Source organism: Armigeres subalbatus, chromosome 2 (assembly GCF_024139115.2).
Source record: "Armigeres subalbatus isolate Guangzhou_Male chromosome 2, GZ_Asu_2, whole genome shotgun sequence".
Classification (NCBI taxonomy): domain Eukaryota; kingdom Metazoa; phylum Arthropoda; class Insecta; order Diptera; family Culicidae; genus Armigeres; species Armigeres subalbatus.
Window position 1 is genome coordinate 109,216,157 of NC_085140.1, and position 23,525 is coordinate 109,239,681.

At 42.1% G+C, this 23,525-nt stretch overlaps 3 protein-coding genes across 3 annotated transcripts; 2 read left to right on the plus strand and 1 right to left on the minus strand.

Moving 5' to 3' along the window:
* Positions 1-442: 442 nt before the first annotated feature.
* On the minus strand, positions 443-13,218 carry LOC134210651 (kinesin-like protein KIF18A). The gene is made up of 5 exons (XM_062686822.1): positions 12,852-13,218; positions 10,974-12,290; positions 1,336-2,323; positions 1,089-1,220; positions 443-1,016 (listed from the first exon to the last, which is right to left on the minus strand). The coding sequence occupies exons 1-5, from the start codon at positions 12,939-12,941 to the stop codon at positions 844-846; spliced, it is 2,700 nt and encodes an 899-aa protein (XP_062542806.1). The 5' UTR covers positions 12,942-13,218; the 3' UTR covers positions 443-843.
* Positions 9,261-10,240, plus strand: LOC134214927 (ribosome-recycling factor, mitochondrial). Its single transcript, XM_062694203.1, has one exon. The coding sequence runs from the start codon at positions 9,387-9,389 to the stop codon at positions 10,146-10,148; it is 762 nt and encodes a 253-aa protein (XP_062550187.1). The 5' UTR covers positions 9,261-9,386; the 3' UTR covers positions 10,149-10,240.
* Positions 13,219-13,367: 149 nt separating the features above from the next.
* On the plus strand, positions 13,368-15,230 carry LOC134210652 (small ribosomal subunit protein mS35). Its single transcript, XM_062686823.1, has 3 exons — positions 13,368-13,623; positions 13,692-13,776; positions 14,396-15,230. Exons 1-3 carry the CDS (start codon positions 13,503-13,505, stop codon positions 15,177-15,179), a joined length of 990 nt encoding a protein of 329 aa, XP_062542807.1. The 5' UTR covers positions 13,368-13,502; the 3' UTR covers positions 15,180-15,230.
* The last annotated feature ends 8,295 nt before the right edge of the window (positions 15,231-23,525 follow it).

The following is a 23,525-nucleotide window of genomic DNA, read 5'->3' on the forward strand; positions in this document are numbered from 1 at the left end:
CGGTTCACATCGCAGCGCTTTTATAAAAAAAAAACCCTGATTAATCCACTTAGGTGCCTTTCTCGTGCAAAAAATACTAAACAATATGAGTGAGTCTTTTTATCGTGTTTGGAGCATAAGAAATAGTATTTTGTCCATAACTTCTGCTCCTATAGTCCGATTTGGCCAATTTTCAAAAGCAAACAATGGGACAGGATTCCTCGTCGAATGGAAAATTGTTGCGAGAAATTCGGTAAATGCTAAGTTCCAAAAAGTATCAACAAAATTTTGAATATAACACTACAGGTCTCCGAGCCTACAATAAAATTATGGTTTTGCAGTGATCATATAGTTTTACTTATACTTAGTACATATACTAAAGTTGACCTTAAATAAGTAAAAGAATCTCAAAACTAAACATCAAACGTATAAGACATACGGATTTTAATATCAAAAAAACTAATTTAATTTGTCATGTTATTTTTTTATTTACAAGATAAAACACTATAAATACATTTTTTCACTTAATGTGTTGAAAATGATTACTAAAAAATTACTGTTAATTTAGTCGGAAAACGATGATACATATTTCGAATTTCCACATATTGACAAGATATAGTATTAAAGCATTTTACGATTATATTCAGCTATTTTATTCTTGCGACTGATATACCCAATGATTATAGAAACCCACCTTAAAATACACGCAGTTCAAACAGATGCATATGCTCAACATGCGCATCCGAATAATGTTATCAAATTATAACGAAAACTCCGATAATCCACAAACGTACATTTACAGAAAGTTCAAACATGTTTACAAAATATTAAAACACAAGTGTGCCTCTTCGCTACGACTTCCACTCATTTCCTGAGGTTTCGAATTTTTCGCTCATTGTCACTGTCGATTGCTGTGGTCTTAGAGTCACCAGAATTTGCAGGCACCGCAGAATGTTTCGTCGAAGAAGATGCACCGGCCGTCGCACTAGCCTTCATCATTCTGTACCGGTTGATTACACTTGCTGCCGAGGTGTGCGCTGCCGGATTGGAAAGTAATTATTACGATTTTTTCTAATCTGTACTGATGAATCGCAAGAAAATCTACTTACGTCTACTGTTGGTTCGCAGCACAGGTCGCGGACTTTTGCCAACACGTTTGGGACTAAATTTTCGGTTTTCCTTATTCAAAGTCAACGTCACCTTGGAAATGACATTGCCTTTCATCGATGCACGACGCAACACTATGATGAAAAATAAATTTCAAGAAGTTATTTATTAAGTTGCTCTCTGAAAGTCGGTGCAAGTTCGTCACTTTCCTCCGACTGTCGTCGATTTTATAAAATTCCGAATAATTACCTTTCTTCAGCACATGCGGATTAACATTGCTTTCAACCAGCACATTCGAGAACAAGGAACTTGTTGCATCTTTGTCTCCATCGATGCAGAAAGTACTGTTTGCAGCCCCACCATTCTCGTCCGGACCGTCCGAGACATCACTGGTGTCATTGGACGACGTGGAAGAATTGGCCACCTTTTGTCGTTTTTTCGCACTGGAAGGTTTTGGAGGATTGCTCACAATAAGTTTGGGCACTTTGAATTGCGTGATTGTAGTTGTCCTTTGCGTTTTAGTGGGCGTCTTCCTACTGATGGAGGATCTAATACTCAAACTTTTCGGTTGCAGGTTAAGAGGTCTTAAAGCTTTTGGCTTTTTGAACTCCAGTTGCTTATTGTGGTCCTCTTTGGCTTTTTTGCGTTCACCCTCAGACTCGGATTCATCATCATCGTTCAAGCGTTTTACTCCACAGTCTGTTTCCATATCCGTACTGGGTATTGCGGGGAAATCGGCACAATCAGACAGGTTCGTAATCTCGTCGATGCTCGTATCGGTGATATTGACTTCCTTCATCAGTTCTCCATGTTCGTCATCATCACTGAACCGCACGCCACGTGTGTAGATGTCCAGTCGAGCCATCTGTTCCATTTTCTCCAGAGTCACGTTATCCAGCCTGTTCATACTCCTGAGCAACAAATAATCTTGCTGGACGATTTCTGCACTCAGAGTGGTAATCTTTTCCAACTGTCGATTTTCGTCCATATAGATCATATTGATTTTCATAACATGATTTTTCTTGTAGTGTGACTTATTGGATTCTAATTCGTGATCTTTCGCTCGTACATAGAATCCAAGCAAAATGGCAAGATCTGAAGAGCGAACTTCTTCGCGAAGATCTTCCAAGCTTTTTAATGCGTCTTTGTAGCGTTTCGCCCAGCGATTCATTTCATCTTTTTGACGAGTTACCTGTTTGTTGTAACGATCAATCGACGCTTCCAATCGGGCTATATCCTAGACAACATTTATGAAACAGTTGAAAAGTTATGATTGTTAGTAGGGAGAGCTGTACACTTATTCGGCAGAAGAATTTTGCGCTATGATGGCATGCAAACAAAAGCAAATAAAATAAATAAAAAAAAATCGAAAAATTATCCACTAGTCTAGTGGGTGTTTTGCGTCCTGTCCGTTGTCTTATGCTGGATGCCAAGTGTTCAGTCAGTACGACCTTTGGTCAAAGACAGTGTTCTTGTCTTTCTTTTTTAATATACCTAATCCATGTTTGTTGCAAGTTCAATATAATCGAGCCACTATTCCAAATACGCTGGTAGGAAGAATAAAATGCCCAAGTAACACGCTATACATGCTTGTGTAAAATACAGCGGAAAAAAGTGAAAAAGGGCACTTATAAGGCCGTTTCTACTTTGATTTGTTTAAATAAAGCATCAGTAAGCGCTATTCTCATTGAATCAGGGAGATTACTTCGTAGGTTGTGTTGAAGAGTGTTATACCTCGATAAATAGCACAATTGAGTCTGTTCCCCTTTCTTGTAGATATGACATATTCCCGATATTCCCGCATTCCCAAAGAAATTCCTTTGGAGTTCCCATAGAAATTCCTTCCAAATTTACGAAGGACATCCCTCCAAACTCCAAAAGAAATTGCCAAAAAGAATTTCCGATTTTCCGAGGGATTTTTTTTTACGAATTTCCAAAGAAAGCATCCCGAAGGAGCTTCTCCTTAATTCCCGAAGGAATTCCTTTCAAATTTCTGAAAGAATTCCTTCCAAATTCCTCCTTCAGAATTTCCGAAGGATGTTTTATCGAATTCCCAAGGGAATTTCTTCCAAATTCCCAAAGGAATTCCTTCCGAATTCCCGAACAAATTTCCGAAGGAATTCCTGAAGAAATTCCTTCCAAATTCCTGAAGGAGTTCCGACCGAATTTCAGAAGAATTTTTATCGGATTCCCGTAGGAATTCTTTCCGAATTCCCAAAGAAAGTCCTTCTGAATTACCGAAAGAATTCATTCCGAATCTCCGAAGGAATTCGTTCCGAATTCCTGAAGGATTTCCTTCCAAATTCCTGAAGGAGTTATTACAAATTACCATAGGAATTCCATAAGAATTTCCGAAGAAATTTCTTCCGAATTCCTAACGGAATTTCTTCCAAATTTCTGAAGTTCTATCCAGATTTCCGAAGAAAAAAAAACCGAGAGAATTACTTCAGAATTTCCGAATTAATTCATATTCCCGATATTCCCGAATTCCCGAAGAAATTCCTTTGGAAATTTACGAAGGACATTCCTCCAAACTCTCAAAGGAATTGCTTCCGAATTCCTGAAGAGTTCCTTCAAATTTTCCGAAGGGATTCCATCAGAATTTCCGAAGAAATTCCTTCCGATTTTCCGAGGGTTTTTTTTACGAATTTCCAAAGAAATTCCTTCCGAATTCCCGAATGAATTTCTTCTGAATTCCCGAAGAAATTCCTTTCAAATTTCTGAAGGGATTCTTTCCAAATTCCCAAAGAAATTCCTTACAAATTCCTCCTTCAGAATTCCCAGAGGAATTCCTTCCGAATTTCCGAAGGAAGATGTTTCGAATTCCTGAAGGAATTCCTTCCAAATTCCTGAAGGAGTTCTGTCAAATTACCGAAGGAATTCTTTCAAAATTTCCGGTGGAATTCCTTCCAACCTACGGAAGGACTTTTTTCACGAATTTCTGTAAAAATCCCTCCCGAATTCCCTTCCAAATTCCTGAAATTATTCCCGATCTCTCGAAGGAATTCCTTCCGAATTTCCAAAGAAAATCATTCCATATTCCTGAATAAATTCCTTCCAAATTCACAAAGTAATTTCTTTTGAATTCCCGCAGTAACTTCTTTCAAATATCCGAAGGAATTCCTTCCGATTTCTCAAAGGAATTCCCAAAAGAATTCCTTACAAATTGCCGAGAGATTTCCTTCCAAATTCCTGAATGATTTCCTTTAAAATTCCCAAAGGAATTCCAAATTCGCGAAGGAATTCCTTCTGAATTTCCAAAGGAATTCCTTCCGCATTCCAGAGGGAATTCCTTTCAAACTCCTGTAAGAGTTCCACATTTTATATGTTTTCAACCATACGTTTTACTTGCGAATGAATCTTTGTTGTAATATTTTCTTCAGCGATAAAAAGAAAAAGAAAACTCTCCCGAAATTAATGTCTAGCATTGTTAATAGTTACCTCAAAATGTAAAAAAGGCGGACATTTCAGCGCAAAAGGAGGACATCCGATTTTTATCGAAAAAGAAGGACATGTCCTCCTTTAGGATACCATATGTTTACCCTAGGTGTGCGTATATTTATAGTTTACCCGGCCGGGAAAACCCGATGCAGTGGGAACTGGCAAAAAATCCCAGCATAAAACGAAAGCTTCCCAACCGCGGTCTCTGCCCGGCCCGGGCACAATGAGAATAGGCCTTTATACATCATTCTTCACCAGAGTGAGGCCGGAGTGGCCTGTGCTGCACATAAAAGTCTTCTCCATTCAGCTCGGTCCATGGCTGCATTTCGCGAACCACGCAGTCTGCGGAGGGTCCGTAAATCGTCCTCCACCTGATCGATCCACCTTGCCCGCTGTGCACCTTGCCTTCTTGGTCCTGTCGGATCATTGTCGAGAACCATTTTCACCGAATAACTGTCCGACATTCTGGCTACGTGCCCGGCCCACCGCAGTCTTCCGATTTTAACGGTGTGAATGATGGATGGTTCTCCCAACAGTCCGCCATCTGCATCCCACCATAGATGGTACGCATCACTTTCCTTTCGAAAACTCCCAGTGCCCTTTGGTCCTCCACGAGCATCGTCCAGGTCTCGTGTCCGTAGAGAACTACCGGTCTACTAAGCGTTTTGTAGATAGTCAGTTTGGTACGACGGCGAACTCTATTTGATCGGAGCGTCTTGCGAAGTCCAAAGTACGTACGATTTCCAGCCACTATGTGTCTTCGAATTTCTCTGCTGGTATCGTTATCGGCGGTCGCCAGTGAGCCCAAGTACACGAATTCTTCAACCACCTCGATTTTGTCACCACCGATAGAAACTCGTGGTGATGATGTAGGCTTCCTCCATCCTCTCAAAGTTACGTGCCATGATATAAATGTCGTCGGCGAAACCAAATAACTGGGCGGGCTTTGTGAAAATCGTACCACTCGGGCCAATCCCTGTCCTTCGTATTACTCTCTCCAAAGCGATGTTGAATAGCAGACACGAAAGACCATCACCTTGCCGTAACCATCTACGCGTTTCGAAGGGACTCGAGAATGCTCCTGAAATTCGAACTACGCACATCACCCGATCCATCGTCGCCTTGATCAACCGTATCAGTTTATCCGGAAATCCGTTTTCGTGCATTAGCTGCCATAGCTGGTCCCGATCGATTGTATCATATGCGGCTTTGAAGTCGATAAATAGATGATGTGTGGGCACGTTGTATTCGCGGCATTTCTGAAATATCTAATGGCGAACACCTGGTCTGTGGTAGAGCGTTCACCCATAAATCCCGCCTGGTACTGCCCCACGAACTCTCTTGCAATTGGTGTTAGTCGGCGGCATAAAATTTGGGAGAGTACCTTGTAGGTGGCGTTCAGCATGCGCGGTAGTTGCTACAATCCAGCTTATCGCCCTTTTTGTAGATGGGACATACGACACCTTCCATCAACTCCTGCGGCAGAACCTCATCCTCCCAAACCTTGGTAATCACCCAGTGCAGCAGCGCTCTAGCTAGTGCTTCACCACCGTCTTTAAACAGCTCTCCTGGTAGTTGGTCAACTCCAGGGGCTTTGTTGTTTTTCAGCCGGCCGATCTCCTCCTGGATTTCCTGGAGATTCGGAGCCGGAAGTCGCATGTCCTGCGCGCGTACTCCTAGGTTCATTACCATACCACCACCGTTGTCTGCCATATCGCCATTCAGGTGCTCTTCGTAGTTCTGCCGCCACCTTTGGATCACCTCAGGCTCGTTTGTAAGAAGGTTCCCGTTTATGTCCTTACAAATATCGGGCTGTGGCACGTGGCCCTTACGTGAACGGTTCAACTTCTCATAGAACTTTCGTGCGTTATTAGCGCGGTACAGTTCCTCCGTCTCTTCATGGTCTCGATCTTCTTGCTGGCGCTTTTTCCTTCGGAAAATCGAGTTTTGTCTGTTCCGCGCCCGTTTGTATCGTGCCTCGTTCGCCCTCGTGCGGTGTTGCAGCAATCTCGCCCATGCTGCATTCTTCTCCTCAACTAACTGCTCACATTCGCCGTCATACCAATCGTTGTCTGATCCGGAGCCACCGTGCCTAGTGCAGCGGTTGCGGTGCTTCCAATGGCGGATCGAATATCTCTCCATCCATCTTCAAGAGATGCTGCGCCTAGCTGCTCTTCCGTTGGGAGTGCCACTTCCAGCTGATGCACGTAGTCTACTGTCTTGTAGCCGCCTAATGTTTAGCCGCGGCGGACGACTGCGACGCGTGTTGTACACCGTCGAGAGTTTTGAGCGCAGACATACTGCAACGAGGTAGTGGTCGGATTCAATATTCGCACTGCGGTAAGTGCGTACGTTCGTGATGTCAGAGAAGAATTTACCGTCGATTAGAACGTGGTCAATTTGGTTTTCCGTTACTTGATTAGGTGATTTCCATGTGGCCTTGTGGATATTCTTGCGGGGGAAGAAAGTGCTTCGGACTACCATTCCGAGGGAGGCTGCAAAGTTTATACATCGTTGGCCGTTGTCATTCGATACGGTATGCAGACTATCCGGTCCGGTGACCGGTCTATACATTTCCTCCCTTCCTACCTGAGCGTTCATGTCACCGATGACGATTTTGACGTCCCGCAGTGGGTATCCATCGTATGTCTGCTCCAGCTGTGCATAGAACGCTTCTTTCTCGTCGTCGGGTCTCCCTTCGTGTGGGCAGTGCACGTTGATGATGCTATAGTTGAAGAAACGGCCTTTTATCCTCAGCTTGCACATTCTTGCGTTGATTGGCTGCCACCCAATCACGCGTTGGCGCATCTTTCCCAGAACTATGAAGCCGGTTCCCAGCTCGTTGGTGGTGCCACAGCTTTGGTAGAAGGCAGCCGCTCGATGCCCGCTTTTCCACACTTTCTGTCCTGTCCAGCAGATTTCCTGCAACGCTACGAAGTCGAAGTTGTGGGGATGTAATTCAACGTAGATCGTAATTATCATGTCGCAACCTGCGAAGCCTAGCGACTTGCAGTTCCATGTTCCAAGCTTCCAATCGTTATCCTTTATTCGTCGCCTAGGTCGTTGCCGATTGTATCGAATCGTATTATCTTCTATGTCGTTCGTAATGGTTGTTTTAAAAGGCGGCTTATTGAGCATGCGCAAACCTCCTGTCTCGTCGGAGGGCCGTCGTGACAGGGCTGTTTAGCGTCCCACCTAACACCAGGACTTGGGCTTGTGCGCTTTGAGCGGCACACGGACGATTTGGCGGAGCCTACTTGCGGATACATGCAGCTTTTTATAGAGGTTTAACAGGGCCCACTGTCAAACCCCACCACATCCTAGGCAGGAGCCAGAACTCGCAGATGGCCTGGGGAGGGATCGTCAAGCCCTTGGACATAGTTTCTGCTGCCCCCATCAGCTGCTTTTAAGGCCAGTATCGACATAAAAAGTAGAGAGGTTACGGAATTTTGTTCAATACTACCAAAAGGAATTTTGACAACTGGAGCAAATTGTCACTTTTACTTACGCAATAATCGAGCAGAATATTTTTCCGAGATTAGAGTGACAGCTCCCATTACTTTGCGTGGGAACCTTACAAATGACAATTTTGTTTTTTTGTTCTTTTCATGTGGATACTGTTGTAAGAATTTTGTTTCGATTCTTTACTTTTCCGATTCAGTGAACGGAATTTCCCGGATAAAAATGTACTATTGGTTCAATAGTGTAAACATTTGAATTACCATACAATGTACGGTATACAATAGCATACATTGTTTCCTGCTGGTTGCACAGATTGTATCAACACTGAGGATGCAATATATCAACATATTTCTCATTGTTACATACTTGCAATTGTTTTTGAAACGTTTTCGTACATAAGATTAAAACATTGATAACTTTTGAAACGTTTCTTTACATTGCATATAAACTATATAACAATATTTGCCTCATAGCGCCAAATATGCATTTTTTCCCTTTAAATTGCATTGTTAAACAGTAAAGCTGTCACAACTGAGAAATCAAAAATCGTATTGTTTTACTATACAAATACAATACAATCCATTGTATTTTGAACAGTTTTGTTCGGATATTTCAACAATATATTAACCATACACTCTATTGTGTGACGAAAAAAATGTATGGAAAAATCTCAGATTTTGTATAGTTACGATACTTAACAACCCGTACATTCTATTGCGAAAACTTCATTTACATTTGAGTAAATGGTTCATAACAATGCATTCTAATGTATTTCTATGGTTTCATTTACAATATAATCTATTGCCAATTTAATGTTATTAATAGAAGTGTTACAATAAATTGTATTGTTATTTTACTGTATTTTTTATTCGGGAGAGCTATCAGATTCGTCAAATCGTCGTTTGAATCTTTGTTTACAAAAGCAGATAAGTCGTTTTGAAAATTTTGTCTTGATTTGTTTTCAAAGCTTTACCCGTTGAAAATGAAAAATAATACTTTTGCAATTCAATACAATACAATTCGAAATGCAACGCAGAAAACTTTTTTTTTAAACCAACAACACTTGTGTTGAAAGTGTTTTGCTGTTGAAAATAATATGTGGTATGACGAGTTACTGAAAGTGTTTCTCACTCGAGTTCCACATGTTTGACCAGTAGGGCAAATCAAAGTGCAAAACACTTTATAGTAGCGTGTATATTTTTTTGAGTGTTTTATTTCAAAAGAGCTTTTTGACGAAACTTTACTCGATTTGCCGATGTTTTTGGAAGGTTATGTTATTTATTTCTGTTATGATCTCAGCTGTTATGTCAGCGAATATTGTTTTTTTTTCATTCAATACAATAGAAACAAGTTGTGTCTATCCTATGTAAAGTGAATTTAATAAAAAATTCAATAAAATGATTCGAATAAGCATGTTACGAGTGCTAGCGCGTGCATTTCCTGTTCGTGCCACGCAGCTTCCCTCTCGAATAACACCGGCTGTTTCGATATTGACCCCACAATTCAATGCATTTCAAAACCAACAAATTCGTAACAAACACAGCAAAGACCGGAAAAAGGAAAACAAAGGTGCCGCCAAAGTACACATCAACGAGGAGCAGCTGGCCGAAGTAATCGACATAGAAACACTTCGATCTCAGATGGAGAAAACCCTTGGCACCATGAAGGAAGATTACATAAAAAATCTGTCACTTCGTTCGGCTACCGGCGCCATCGAAACCCTCAAAGTGACCTTCGAAGGCAAGGAATACCAACTGCAGGAACTGGCCCAGGTGGTTAGGAAGAATCCCAAAACGGTTGTGGTGAATTTGGTATCATTTCCACAGACCATACCAGCCGTCCTTCAGGCTATCCAGAAGAGCGGGATGAATCTAAACCCGCAGCAGGACGGAACAACACTTTTCGTTCCGGTTCCGAAAGTAACACGGGAGCACCGCGAAGGGCTGGCCAAGAATGCCAAAAGCTTGTTTATCAAGTGTCGCGATTCGATCAAGGACGCCCAAAATCAAACGATTAAAAAGGTCAAAAAGCAGGCGAATATATCGGAGGATGTGAATTTCCAGGTGCAGGCTCAAGTGACGGCCATTGCCAACGGATATATCAAGGAGGCGGAAAAGATGCTAGAAATCAAGCAGGGTGAACTGTTGGGCGATAAATAGGAAGTATATATTATGCTAATGATGATGTGTTCAAAATAAACTAAGATACTGAATAAAAAAAAGTTTCTTTTTCATAAAGTCTATCATTAGAAAAAAAAATCTAGTTCTGTTTTATTTTGGAATGAGCAAACTGAAAATCTAAAAATGCGCGGGTAAAAAACACAAATTCGGAGAGTAATCTCAGTGCCCAGCCCACAAACATACTTCAGTCCCAAGAATACGAGAACCTGAATAGGCTTCTCAGAGGAGACTTTTGTATATAAGACATGATATAAATGAAATGTTTTCCTTAGTCACAAGCTGTCTGTCGTTCTATTAAGATTTGAATGTCTTCTGCATTTTTATCAGTTAAGTCTTCATAAGAGAAGCAAAGTTTCACTCTAGTATGTAGGTATTGCTTTCTCATTAAATTCAACCAAGAATTAGGGGAAATCGTCAAATGTTGAGCGGCTAAAATTCTTGCCTATTGTTGAACGTTCGACAAAATGCATAATGTTAGAAAAACAGTTTTGAAGTTACAAACATAGAGCTCGGGTACTTATTCAAAAGGACGTATGTGATTTTGTAAACAAAGAATCAAACGTCGATTTGTCCCAATCTGATAGCACTCCCACGCAAACCAACACCACCTACCTGTCTGTGGTGATGGTTTGCGTGGGAATTCAGATTGGAAAAATCGACGTTTGAATCTTTGTTTACAAAATCACATACGTCCTTTTGAATAAGTACCCGAGAGATATCCATTTCACTTTTCGACGTGGTTTAAAACCTTTTTGTGAGTTTGTAAAATTAGGACGTCTCATAAATGCTTCAATTTAAACTTACCGAATTCAAATGTTTCCCATCCAGCGTTACAATTTTCTTGATGCTCTCGACTTGCGCTTTCAGCTTCGCTCGCAGGTTTAGAATTTTCTCCTTGCTCTGCAAACTGAAATAATGTTCCTGAGCTTTTTTCACTGTCCCATAGCACTGGTCAATTCTCGAGCGCCATGTGTTGAGTAGGGTCTCGCTTGGCATGCTAAATCCATTAGTTGCCGATTTGGCGGCCGTGGCCGCAGCAACTGCAGCCGTTTTTTGCTCCTCCAAATCTTTTAACCTCGCCTTCAACCGTTCGATCTCAGCCGCCTGTTCATTGACCTTTTTGACGAGGTATTCCTTGGGTACATTGGAGGGGACAATATTTTGCTTTAGGGTGGTGCGAATCTTCTTCGCTCGGGAAGCATACTTCAGCGTGTTATACGTGTCATCGTAAGTAAGTGAAGATGGCGATACGTTCGCAATCATCAGCGTTTGGCAATTGCCGCCAAGACTGTCCTTAAGGATCCTAGTCAGATTTGAGTCTCGATAGGGGATGTGTTTCAAGCCATCAGCTAGTTTGTTGATGCAGTTGCCCAAAGCCAGGAGGCTTTTGTTGATATTGGCACCTTCCTTGAAGCGAGCCCCAATTCCTTTAGTACTGGCCGCCCGTTCACTCCCTGCCAGATCAATCATAGATAGCTTTACTGTTCTTTTCTGACCGGTGCTTTTGTCAACCATTCGGAGATGCACCTGAAAGATTGCGTGACTGCGGCTGCTCTCTGCATTAGCATCGGTCGGATGTTGCGTTCGATTTTGATTGCCAAGTGCCAACAGACCCAACAGTTCTTCAGCGTTGTGAATCTGTTTTAGGATCAATCCGCTGACCACCACGCCGCTGGAATCTTCTCGAAGCTTCAAAGGACCCGTTTTGGTCAACAAATTCATCACCAGCTCGTTATAGACCTCGAGATATGAAATTCCTATGTCGAACTTCCGTACGCTACTCAAGCTGTCGATCTGCCGAAACAGTTCTCTCATCGTCAGAAACGTTATTCCCCGACAGTCCTCGTTGCCGAGCATGGTGAAAGTTTTTCCTGCTCCGGTTGCCCCGTACACAAACACCGAGCAGTTGTATCCATCCATCACGGACTGGACTAACGGTTTTGTGCATGCTTCGAAAATAGCCTCATTGTTGGCCTCGGGGTCGAACACTTCGTCGTACTCCATACTGAGTTTCTTTTTCACCCGTTTTGTTATGTCCCTATGGGTTTGTTTCATCCCGTGGAAGAAAAACTCGTCTTCATCTTCGTCCGGATCAAACATAAGCGTGGAACGGTCTAGAACCTGTGAAAATAATGGAATATGAAATAAAATACAGTTTTTGATAAATTAAAACTTGATTCAAACAAAAAAGAAATAAATTACTAGGTAGGGGGAAAGACGGCTTTGGCAGGTTTTGTTCTATTATTGGCAGGGGGGTTTTTATCGACCAAATTTTATGAAATTTGGCCACAATGTTCTTTGATATGCAAAGAATGTTTAGGCCAAATTTGACCATAGTCAGACATAAAAAAACCCCCTGCCAATAATAGAACAAAACCTGCCAAAGCCGTCATTCCCCCTACATTGTTATGATTTGCTTACAACCAAGCGTTCTGAATCAATCAAAGAAAAAAATATTTAAAAAAAACTGTTATTATTACTGCCGAGATTAGATAAAATAAATTAAATTTTAATATGATTAAAACTTTTGACACACCCTAATATGCAGGATGAGCAATTCAAACTTGTTTACCAAAATAGGTAGATATAATTGAATTAAGAAACCGTTACTGCAATCTGATTATATTGTAGTACAGTTGATAACATCCTTAATAAGTACTGCGTTGGCAAAGGAAAACTTACCTTGATGATGTTCCGCTGATTCTGCTCCAGCTCCCGTCTGTTGAACGGTCGAACCCGAACGGCCACCCTGATATTTTTGCTGTCACCCATTTTTGTTCACTCGCTAGAACGCTAGCGATATTTTCTATCAGTTTTAACACACTTTTTACACCTTCCCACACACAAATCGTTTGTCCCCACCCGAAGGAACAGGAATCAACACGAAAAGACCGGAACCGATCCGGAGCAGCGACGAATTAACGGCAGAAATGCAGCTCCAAAATCTCAAGCGACCCAACCGCGAAATATTGACCGTTGTTTTGCTTGTCGTCGAAGGCGCATTCGGAGAAAAGTTGCAGTCCGTGGATGATGTGATGCTTTCTTCTTCGTGCGTTTCTTCAGGGATTTAAATTTGACGAAATGAAAAGCTTTCGTTGATTTTTTGAACTTGCGATGAAGTCTACCTACTTTACCGATATTTCCAATGGTTGATCCCCCGTTACGTTGTTGTTCTGATGTTGTAAGGTTCCACCATTTGACAGATCAACATTTTTTTCCTTTTTTCTCCGGGCCGGGCGTGATGTAAAACTTGTGTGATCAAAAACATTCGAGCAATTTAAATTTCTCCAAGAAATTTCAAATAGTGGTGTTGCTTGCTAATATTCTATTAAGATGGCTTCAATTACTCGACTAGTGGGAAAACCGGTGCTACATTCTCCGGTCCGAATCGTGGGCTGCCGATGGCAATCAACTGAGCAGGCACTCGATACAAGAAAGCATGTTGATGATGAAGGTAAACACTTTTTGATTCATAATAATTTGAATATGAAATTGGTTCATGCTAAAACTCTCTTTTTACAGAATTCCGGGTATTAAATTTCAAACAAGTTAAATCACAAAAAATTGCTCGACGAAAAATAGGAAAAGTGGAGGTGCCTCCCCCAAGGTAATAATATCAATAATATAACAGGGCTGTTACCGAAGGTGAAAGCTTATTGATACATAAATCTGAGCAGCAAATTTTATGCATCGCGTATGTTTGAAGAATTCTTAAGAGAAAGGTATTCAAGACAATTTGTTGGGTTCCCTTATTCAAAGCGGGACAAAGTTGAGAAGAAATTGAAAATAGTATAAAATTGTGCAAAGCGTATTTGATGGATTTTCTCAATGAAGTTGCGCACACCTTTACGTGATGTTTCATATTAAAAAAAGGCAATTATTATTTTTCTAGCTTTGTTATCTTAGGTCAAAAAACCGTTATTAATTTTCAATTTATTGGTACCTACTTATGAGAGTGTCGCTAAATTGGTTAAATTTTCCACAGTAAACGTCTCAATGTTAAACGTTTCTTCTTTCGCTTATACTGCAAATATAAAAACGTTTAGTCATAATTTATCACTTTGCATTCGGTTTAGATTTTGGTTGCACTTGTAACAAATCTCTAGAAATGTGCGTGCAAATTGTGACTCTTTTTTATCATCATCTCGGCAACCCCAGGTAACAGCCCTGTAAATTATTCAATACAAATTAAGCTCGTTTCATAATTCTTGTCCGTCTCCATCTAGATCCCAACAGATGGCCACCGATCAGGACTGGGGTGCGGTTTGGCCGGGCCCTAAGTCTTTCCTTCCAGCCACCGTTCCGCTGCAATTGCGCCAAGGATATATCCACAAGAAGCATCATGTGCCGCCGGGCAAGTTCGCCAATGCCGAACTGATGAAGATTCCCAACTTCCTTCATCTGACGCCACCGGTCATCAAGCGACAGTGCGAATCGTTGAAACAGTTCTGCACCCCCTGGCCCAAGGGCCTGGAAACGGAGGAGAAGATGAAGCAACACTTTCCGGTGGATTATATTTCGTCCGATTACTGCCACGCGCTTCCCACCATCCGTAATCCGTTGTCCCGTATCGTTACGGTTCAGCTAAAGGTGGATACGCTGAAACTGAATCCACACGCCAAAGATAAATTCTTTCGGCTAGTGGGAGAACGTTACAATCCGGACACGGACGTTCTGACCATAGTAACGGATCGTTGTCCCCTGAAAAAGCAAAACTACGATTATGCCATGTATTTGTTAACAGCATTGTATCACGAGTCTCAAGTGGTAGAACCGTGGGAGGAAACGAAATCGGAAGCCGATATGGAGTACTATGACTTCCAGCGGAATGTCGCCAAGGTAAGCTCTGAATCGATTCTGAACTGGGGTAAGTCGGATGGAGAATCACACCTGGAAGCGCCTTCTGGCTATGCTAAAGTGGTTGAGCAACTCTTCAACGACGGTGAAAATGAGTACAACTTGCAGAAATATAAGGAACAAACGGTGCAATTACTGGGCTTGGCCAAGTAGAATCGGTTTTGTAGATTATTTGTTTCAGGAAAATATAACGGAAAATAGCAACATGTAGAATAGCTTCATAATGTGGTAATTTCACACTTCACACTTGCTTCGAACATATCATATTCATTTATAGACCCCAATCACCCATAAAAGTAGCAGACAATTGTAAAAAAAAGTACATGAGACCAACGTAAAAGATATCCTTCGTGGGTCCGCTTTAATGGTAAGCCAGAGAAGACGCGACAGTGCAATTTGCCAGTTCAATGATAATAATGTTATTCCTTTACATGACTCGCGTCGTGTCGCATCGCACTTCACTTTTACTCAGGCATACACATCAGCCTTTGACCTAAATCCATGTGAGATTCATATCGACTTCTTTTATTTATTTGTTAAAGCTTTATCGCAATGAGCCCCTGTGTCTGTCTCCGTCGGATTCCAGTACAGCGTTTACTTGCATATTTCATCTCCGTACTTTCGTTTCGTTTCGACCAGTTGTGAGGCCGCCAGGCCCGAATTATAAAACGTAGACATCGATTGATAAATACTTGCAGTTTCTGCGTGATCTTTGCTTTGATACATAACAAGACTTACTGGCGTCTAATGACACAGATTTTTTACGGTTGAGTTGAATAATATTTGAAGTTTGATGCATTGCTATCTCCATATGAGCGTTAGCATTGAACTGGTCCAGGAAATAAAAAGTTGTCGAATTCTACGGGGCACCTCCCTGGATTGTGCATGCGTGTAAGAAAATTCATCTCTGACAAATTCTTCGACCATCTCGAAAGTATCCTAGTCTATCGTAACACCTGCTTCCCAGGCGGGCCCTGTCGCGCTCGGTTCCGTCTACTATAAAGTACTTTGTCTACGATGCATTCACCATCATTCCTACTTTTGTTGCCTCTCTTTTTAGGCGGGTGTACAGTTTTGTCACCTTTGCAAATGTTCGGCCGACAATGTCCATGTCACCCGCGAAACAAATAAATTGACTGGATTTGTTGAAAATCGTACCCAGGCTTTCCCACCTGGCTTTCCGCATGACACCCTTTAGCGTAATGTTGAACAATAAGAACGAAAGTCCATCACCTTGTCTTAGTCCCCGGCGCGATTCGAACGAACTGGAGTGTTCGCCCGGAATCATCATACAGTTTTGCACATCATCCACAGTTGCTTTGATCAGTCTGTCAAGCTTCCCAGGGAAGCTGTTCTCGTCCATAATTTTGCATAGCTCTACGCGGAATATACCGCTTTGTCGTATGCCGCTTTGAAATCAGTGGACAATTGTCGAGCGGACGTAAACGAAGCCGGCTTGATAATTTCCAACGAACTCATTCACTATTGATGATAGATGACGAAAGATGATCTGGGATATCACTTGGTGAACGTTCGAAAGTTCTCACACTCCAGCTTGTCGCCTTTCTTGTAGATGGGGCATATGACCCCTTCCTTCCACTCCTCCGGTAGCTGTTTAGTTTCCCAGATTTTGACTCAGTTTGTGTAGGCAAGTGGCCTGCTTTACCGGGCCCATCTTTATGAGCTCAGCTCTGATACCATCCTTACCAGCTGCTTTATTGGTCTTCAGCTGTTCGATGACATCCTCAACTTTCCTTAGGATTGGGAATGGTTGGCTTCCATCGTTTACATGTTCCTCGTACTGCTGCTTCCACCACACGTTCGTCCGCCAAGATGCTCCCATCCTTATCCCTGCACATCTCGGCATGCGACATGAAGCCGTTACGGGATGCGTTGAGCATCTGATAAAATGTGAGTGTTTCTTGAGAATGGTACAGCTGTTCCATCCCCTCGCACTCCGCTTCTTCCATGCGGCGTTTCTTCTCCTGAAAAAGGTGGGTCTGCTGTTTTCGCTGCGTCGTTAATGGCTATTTCAACTGTATTCCAGCAGTCCTAAAGAGAGGCCCCATCGAGCTCATCCTCTTCCGACAACGCTACCTCGAGATGCTGCGCGTATGCAGTGGCGACATCAGGTTGCTTCAGTCGCTCTAGGTCGTACCGCGGATTGTTGATGAAGGATAGTTTTGGGCGCAGTTTAACCATCACCAGATAGTGGTCAGAGTCGATGTTAGCGCCACGATATGTCCTGACGTCGATAATGTCGGAGAAGTGCCGTCCATCAATCAGAACGTGGTCGATTTGTGATTCTGTCTGCAGTGGTGATCTCCAGGTGTACCGATACGGGAGGCTATGTTGGAAGTAGGTGCTGCGAATGGCCATATTCTTGAAGGCGGCGAAATCAATTAGTCGTAGGCCGTTTTCGTTCGTCAGCCGGTGAGCGCTGAGCTTCCCAATAGTCGGTCTAAACTCCTCCTCTTGGCCAACCTGGGCGTTCAAATCTCCTATGATTTTGACGTTTTGGCTTGGGCAGCTGTCGTACTTACGTTCCAGCAGCGCGTAGAATGCGTCCTTATCATCAGCAGTGCTTCCGGAGTGTGGGCTATGGACGTTGATTATGCTGAAGTTGAAGAACCGGCCTTTGATCCTCAACCTGCACATTCTCTCATTGATCGGCCACTACCCGATCACGCGCCTTTGCATATCGCCCATCACTATGAAAGCTGTTCTCAGCTCGTGTGTGTTGCCGCAGCTCTGGTAGATGGTATGATCACCTCTAAACGTTCGCACCATTGATCCCTTCCAACAAACCTCCTGCAGTGCTACAATGCCGAATCCACGGTCCTTGAGCACGTCGGCGAGTATGCGTGTGCTCCCGATGAAAGGCTGGCTTGCAGGGCCTGACACCAATCCCCCTAAATTTCCGGAAGACCATTCCTCCTTATTCCCGGTGGACCATGGTGCACAGTTTCACTTAGAGTCCCTCGCTGGCACTCGGACGATGATCAGCCGCCCCTAACATGGAGAACAGACGCTGTTGTGAGCCGATCCTGACATGGAGAACAGATACTCAGAAAGATTTGCACCTCCGGAGAGGAGGTGAACAAAAGATATTTTAGTTATCAGATAAAGATTGTCGCTGTCGTCGCTGTCTGGAACATCTTTTGCTGGCGAGGATAGGGGATCTAAATGTCAATGAAGGAAAAATACATACGATTTGACAGTTAGGTACCACACATGTTTCGGACAGCAGAACAAAGAGAACCGAAGCGACATTCTTTATCTGGTAACTAAAATATCTTCAATTGAACGGAATGAATTTTCCAATCGAAACATACATTCATGCAATGCTGTAAATAGCCGTAATCCTTGCATTCAATTAAAAAATAATAATATTATGCTAATGCAGCGGTTCTCAACCTGGGGTACATGTACCCCTGGGGGTACCTTCGCCGAACCCAGGGGGTACCTCGAACGAAATGCTTAAGGTGATTATACAATCAAGCCATGTGGTGAATTTCAAATTCACCACACTGTTTTTTACTCCTATAATCAAAAGTTCAAATCTAGCGTAATATTTTTTGTACAATGCTGAAATTAAAGTCGATTGTTTAGCACAAGTAAGCAAACGATCTACGGATATTTCATTCCCATGGGCATTGTGGTTCTCTCAATTCGTGCTCTTAAAAAATGACAAGAAAAAGCACGTGCAGGGCTGGTAGCGACCAATGCCGCTGAAAATAGTGACTTTAGTGACCAACGTTGTCAAAAAAAGAGACGAAATAGGGACTTTCATTTGCAGAAAAAGTGACCAAATAGTGACTTTCAAAATCCCAAAACTCATGTACGATTTGAATCTTGGTGAATTCTTGCATAATTCGAATCAACCAACTAATTCATCTCAGGATGGTTTGTATTTTCGTCTCGATTGATTTTTTTTGATCAAAATTTAGTTTCATATGAAGTTAAAAACAAGGCGATGAGTTACAAATTGTTACACGGTTTTGTTGGAATACCAGATATTGTGGGACACCTCGGTGTTGATAAAAGATAGCTGGGAAGCAGGTGCCCGGTGGAATTCATTAGAAGGTCGGACCCTATTAATATTTCGGTTTTACACTGGTTTCATAACACTCTTGAAGGGTAAAATGTGATCTTCAAGAGCGTTATAAAACTTAAAATGTTACTTGGAGAATGTTCGGTTGGTTGCTGGCTGAATAGCAAGAATCCAGAAGGATGAATGCACGTAGCTGGTGAGCAGCACATCGAGACGCGTTGTGTATGCATTGGAGACGGGCCACTTGTACAGGCGCATGTGCTAGAGAAGTTGGCGTGCAAACTTCGGAGTAAAGACCATTTGTACGAGCAACGGAAATAGACCAGGGATTGTTTTGCAAGGAGGAGGCGTAACCTCAGCGTTAGAAAAAGCAAAGAGTGTCGCGAGGCGTCCACCCTAAGGAGGAGTGTTGAAATACCAGATAGTGTGAGACTCCTCGGTTTTGATGGAAGATAGGTAGGACCGGCTAGTTATACTTTTGGTTAGATATATGGAAGATTGTTATTGATATATTGTATATACCCGTTGATTGAATGAAGAGAACTGAAGCTGCTGGCAGAATTACCAGCCTGCCGTGGAGCAGAGGGAACTTCAGTATTGTTTTGTCTTTGTGAGGGAGTTTTAATTTAAACAACAGTTTTACAACAAGTTCTACATTACTGTGGAGAACAATGTTTTGTGTGACTTCGAACTTTTTCCTGCAACCTCTGTATGTGAAAATGCTTTTTTTTATGATTGAAAATCATGTAATAATTGCTAGATATAGAATTTTTTCGAGAATATAATCAAAATTAGATTCATCTGTTCATTTGAAAAACTTTAAAAAATAAAATAAAAATATTGCCATTCAAAAAATAAGATTGGTTTAAGAAATAGAACTGCTGCATCATAAAATATATTATGAACATTAATGGACAAATAAACAGCGATCGTAGTAACAAATTTAAATATATTTTTGAGATTAAAGACTTTCTAAATGAGGGTGGCTCAAATACAGGCTTGCCAAAAACTCCTCGCCGAGTAGAAAATGAGTAAATGCAAGAGTTTTTTTGAGGAGCAGAAATAAGCATCAAAACTCACAACATTGTGCATCATTAATCCCGAGCTTGTGTGTCGCAAAACAAGAGCGAGCCTATCTGTTCATCTTTTTCTTGTGGTGCGTCGATCACTTCACTCACACTCAAAACAGCCTCCAAGATTTTTCTCACATACAAAGCGTCGCTCCGGAGGCTCAATGAGTGCTCTTTCGCCCAACGCCTCACTCACATGTGTTTTTATTTTGCTTTTCCCCACTATGTTTTTTGTACATCTGCTTTTTTACGCTTCCACTCAAATGTGAGGATGCGAAGGCAGCATTTTGCTGATGATGATTTTATTTGACTCTAGCGAGTGTGAGGAGTTTTGTCAAGCCTGAAAAAAAACCTTTTTGATTTTTTTCGATGGGCCGCCCTCTTATTCTCTTCTATCTGATGCCCTGATGCTCTGGACAAAATTTCAGCCAAATCGGTCAACGTTTGGGCGGTGTTTAGCTCGTTGGAAGTTTATATGAAAAAATGTATGCAGAAACATCGAAAAACAGTGCTTTGCAGTTAGACGGTACAATTTACGATGAAAAATTATGATACTCATTCAGATCTTAAAGAATTTAATACAGAATGTTATGCTGAAAACCGCGAAAAGATTAGTGTTTGCCCGGCGAAGCTATTAGCATTTCTCTGAAGTGGGGTTCGAGCAAATTTCGTTTCTTTTACCTTTGAAAAGAAATAAATTCACCCATATAACACTCCAATAAAATGCTAATATCTTTGTCTAATAAACTCTAATCTTCTCGTGGTTTTCAGCATAACATTCTGTATTTAATTCTACGATAACTGAATGAGTATTATAGCTCTTCATCTTAAATTGTACCGTAATTGTACCGAAAAAGTATTTTTTGAGCCACCCTACAGTACATTCATGAATAGGGACATAGAATCTCTACATTAAACTATTATTGGAAATCTAATTACTGAGGCTTGAAAGCTGGTCAAGTATTAGTGGGAAATTAAAGACAAGAAGAAGCTAAGAGCGACTTTCGGGCTAACAAGCCTTGGGAGTTAATTTTTTTATACATCCATCAGTTTTACTATAAAGCAACTTTATCGACGAGTACACAAAGCGTTACATTATTTAAAATGTCTTTCCCATGTTAGGATCTTGTACCCCACGACACTTGGATTTAGTACCCTACCTTTTATTTTGATCAAAATAGTTGAAAATAGTGACTTTTTACGAGAAAAAGTGACTTTAGTGACTTGAGCTCGAAAAAAGAGACTTTTTAGGGACTTACCCGAAAAAAGTGACCAAGTCACTAAAAAGTGACCCGCTACCAGGCCTGCACGTGGTTTGTAAGATGGCCGATTTGTGGCTTTGTTGTATAACCACCTTAATGGCGGATGAATTACAATTTCAATCAAAACTTATTGATAAAGTTTTGACAATTTTGTATTTTATTTTTATTTTTAAACTTTGTCTTGTACATAATATGCATGGCGATCAGTAGATCATGGCATATTGAATCCTGACCTCCACAACCAGTACAATGGATGAAGGGTTGTGAGACAAAAACATCAAAAGGACAAAACCTCGAATGAACAAATTTTAAAAATCTTCTATGAAATCTACCAGGCTAAAACCCTAAAACAGAATGTAATCTAGAGTCTACAAATTTGAAAGCCTCCATTTGGGAGACATGAAAACTTTTTCCCGAAAAGCTCAGTTGCTTCGTTGCAAGAGAATTGGAAGAATCCTTCTACGCTTCTCGGAAGCCTCCTTCCAAGCAGCTCGGAAGCCTCCTTTCAAGTGGCAAAAGGCTCGATGCCTGCTTTCAAAAGGCTCGAAGCCTTCCGGAATCCTTCCATAAAATGGCTCGTAAGGTCTTTCAAGAGGCCCGGAAGCCTCCTTTCAAGAGGCTCAGAAGCCTCCTTTTAAGAGGCGCGGAAGCCACCTTTCAAGAGGCTCGGAAGCCTTTTTTCAAGAGGCTCGGAAACCTCCTTTCAAGAGGCTCGGAAGCCACTTTTCAAGAGGCTCGGAAGCCTCCTTTCAAGAGGCTCAAAAGCCTTCTTTCAAGAGGCTCGGAAGCCTCCTTTCAAGAGGCTCGGAAACCTCCTTTCAAGAGGCTCGGAAGCTTCCTTTCCAGAGGCTCGCAAGCCTCCTTTCAAGAGGCTCGGAAGCCTTGTTTCAAGAGGCTCGAATGCCTCCTTCCAAGAGACTCGGAAGCCATCTTTCAAGAGGCTCGGAGTCGGAAGCCTCTTTTCAAGAGGTTCGGAAGCCTCCTTTCAAGAGGCTCGAAAACCTCCTTTCAAGAGGCTCGAAAGCCTCATTCCAAGAGGCTCGGAAGTCTACTTTCAGAACGCTCGGAAGCCTCCCTTGATGGGGTAGAAGCCTTCTTTCGAGAAGCTCGGAATCCTCTCTTCAAGGGGCTCGGAATTCTTTTTTCAAGAGGCTTGGAAGCATACCTTAAAGCAGCTCAGAGGCTTCTTTTCAAGATGTTCGGACGCCTCCTTTTAAGTGACTCGAAAGCCGCCTTTCAAGAGACTCGAAAGCCGCCTTTCAAGAGACTCGGAAGCCTATCTTCAAGAGGCTTGGAAGGTTCTCTCGGAAGAGGCGCGGAATCCTACTTCCAGAAGGCTCGGAAGCTTCCTTTCAATATGCTCGGAAGCCTTCAATAGTCAAAACAGTCCCTACAGTCAGTCCCTCGATGTAAGAACCTAATTTTAATTGGGAAGATTATTTTTATTTACAGCCAAAAATCATAGGGGGTACCTCAATTAATGTAAAAGTTCGAAGGGGTACCTCTCAAGAAAAAGGTTGAGAACCGCTGTGCTAATGCAATGTGATAAAATCGTAACGTGTACATTGAACACTGAAATTTAAGCAAAACATTTGCACTCAAAACAAGAAAATGGCTCACCTGATGACTGCCGAAAATGATACCAGCAGAGAAAATTTGGGGACACATTAGTGGCTGGAATTCGTACGTACATACTTTGGACTCCACAAGACGCTCCGATCGAATAGAGTTCGCCGCCGTACCGAACTGACTATCTACAAAACGCTCAATAGACCGGTAGTCCTCTAGACTTGCACGATGCTCGTGGAGGACCAACGCGCACTTGGAGTTTTCACCCCTATTCTTGTTTACGGACGAGTGAAACTTTCGAACGAATGCAGGTATAGGTATTTCGAATTGTTTCCGCATTTGATTTTGCTGGCGTAAATGAGAATGCGCAGCAGCTTTCGTTCGAAAGCGCGTTCGTACGTAAGGGTGTTTGAAAAAAAAGTCCCAGCCGTCTGTCAACAGACATCACAAAGGAAAAACATCTATGGTGGGGTGCAGATGGCGGACGGTACGTGAAGGAGGCGAATGAACCACGAGTTGCATCAGGTGTTGGGAAGAAAACCAT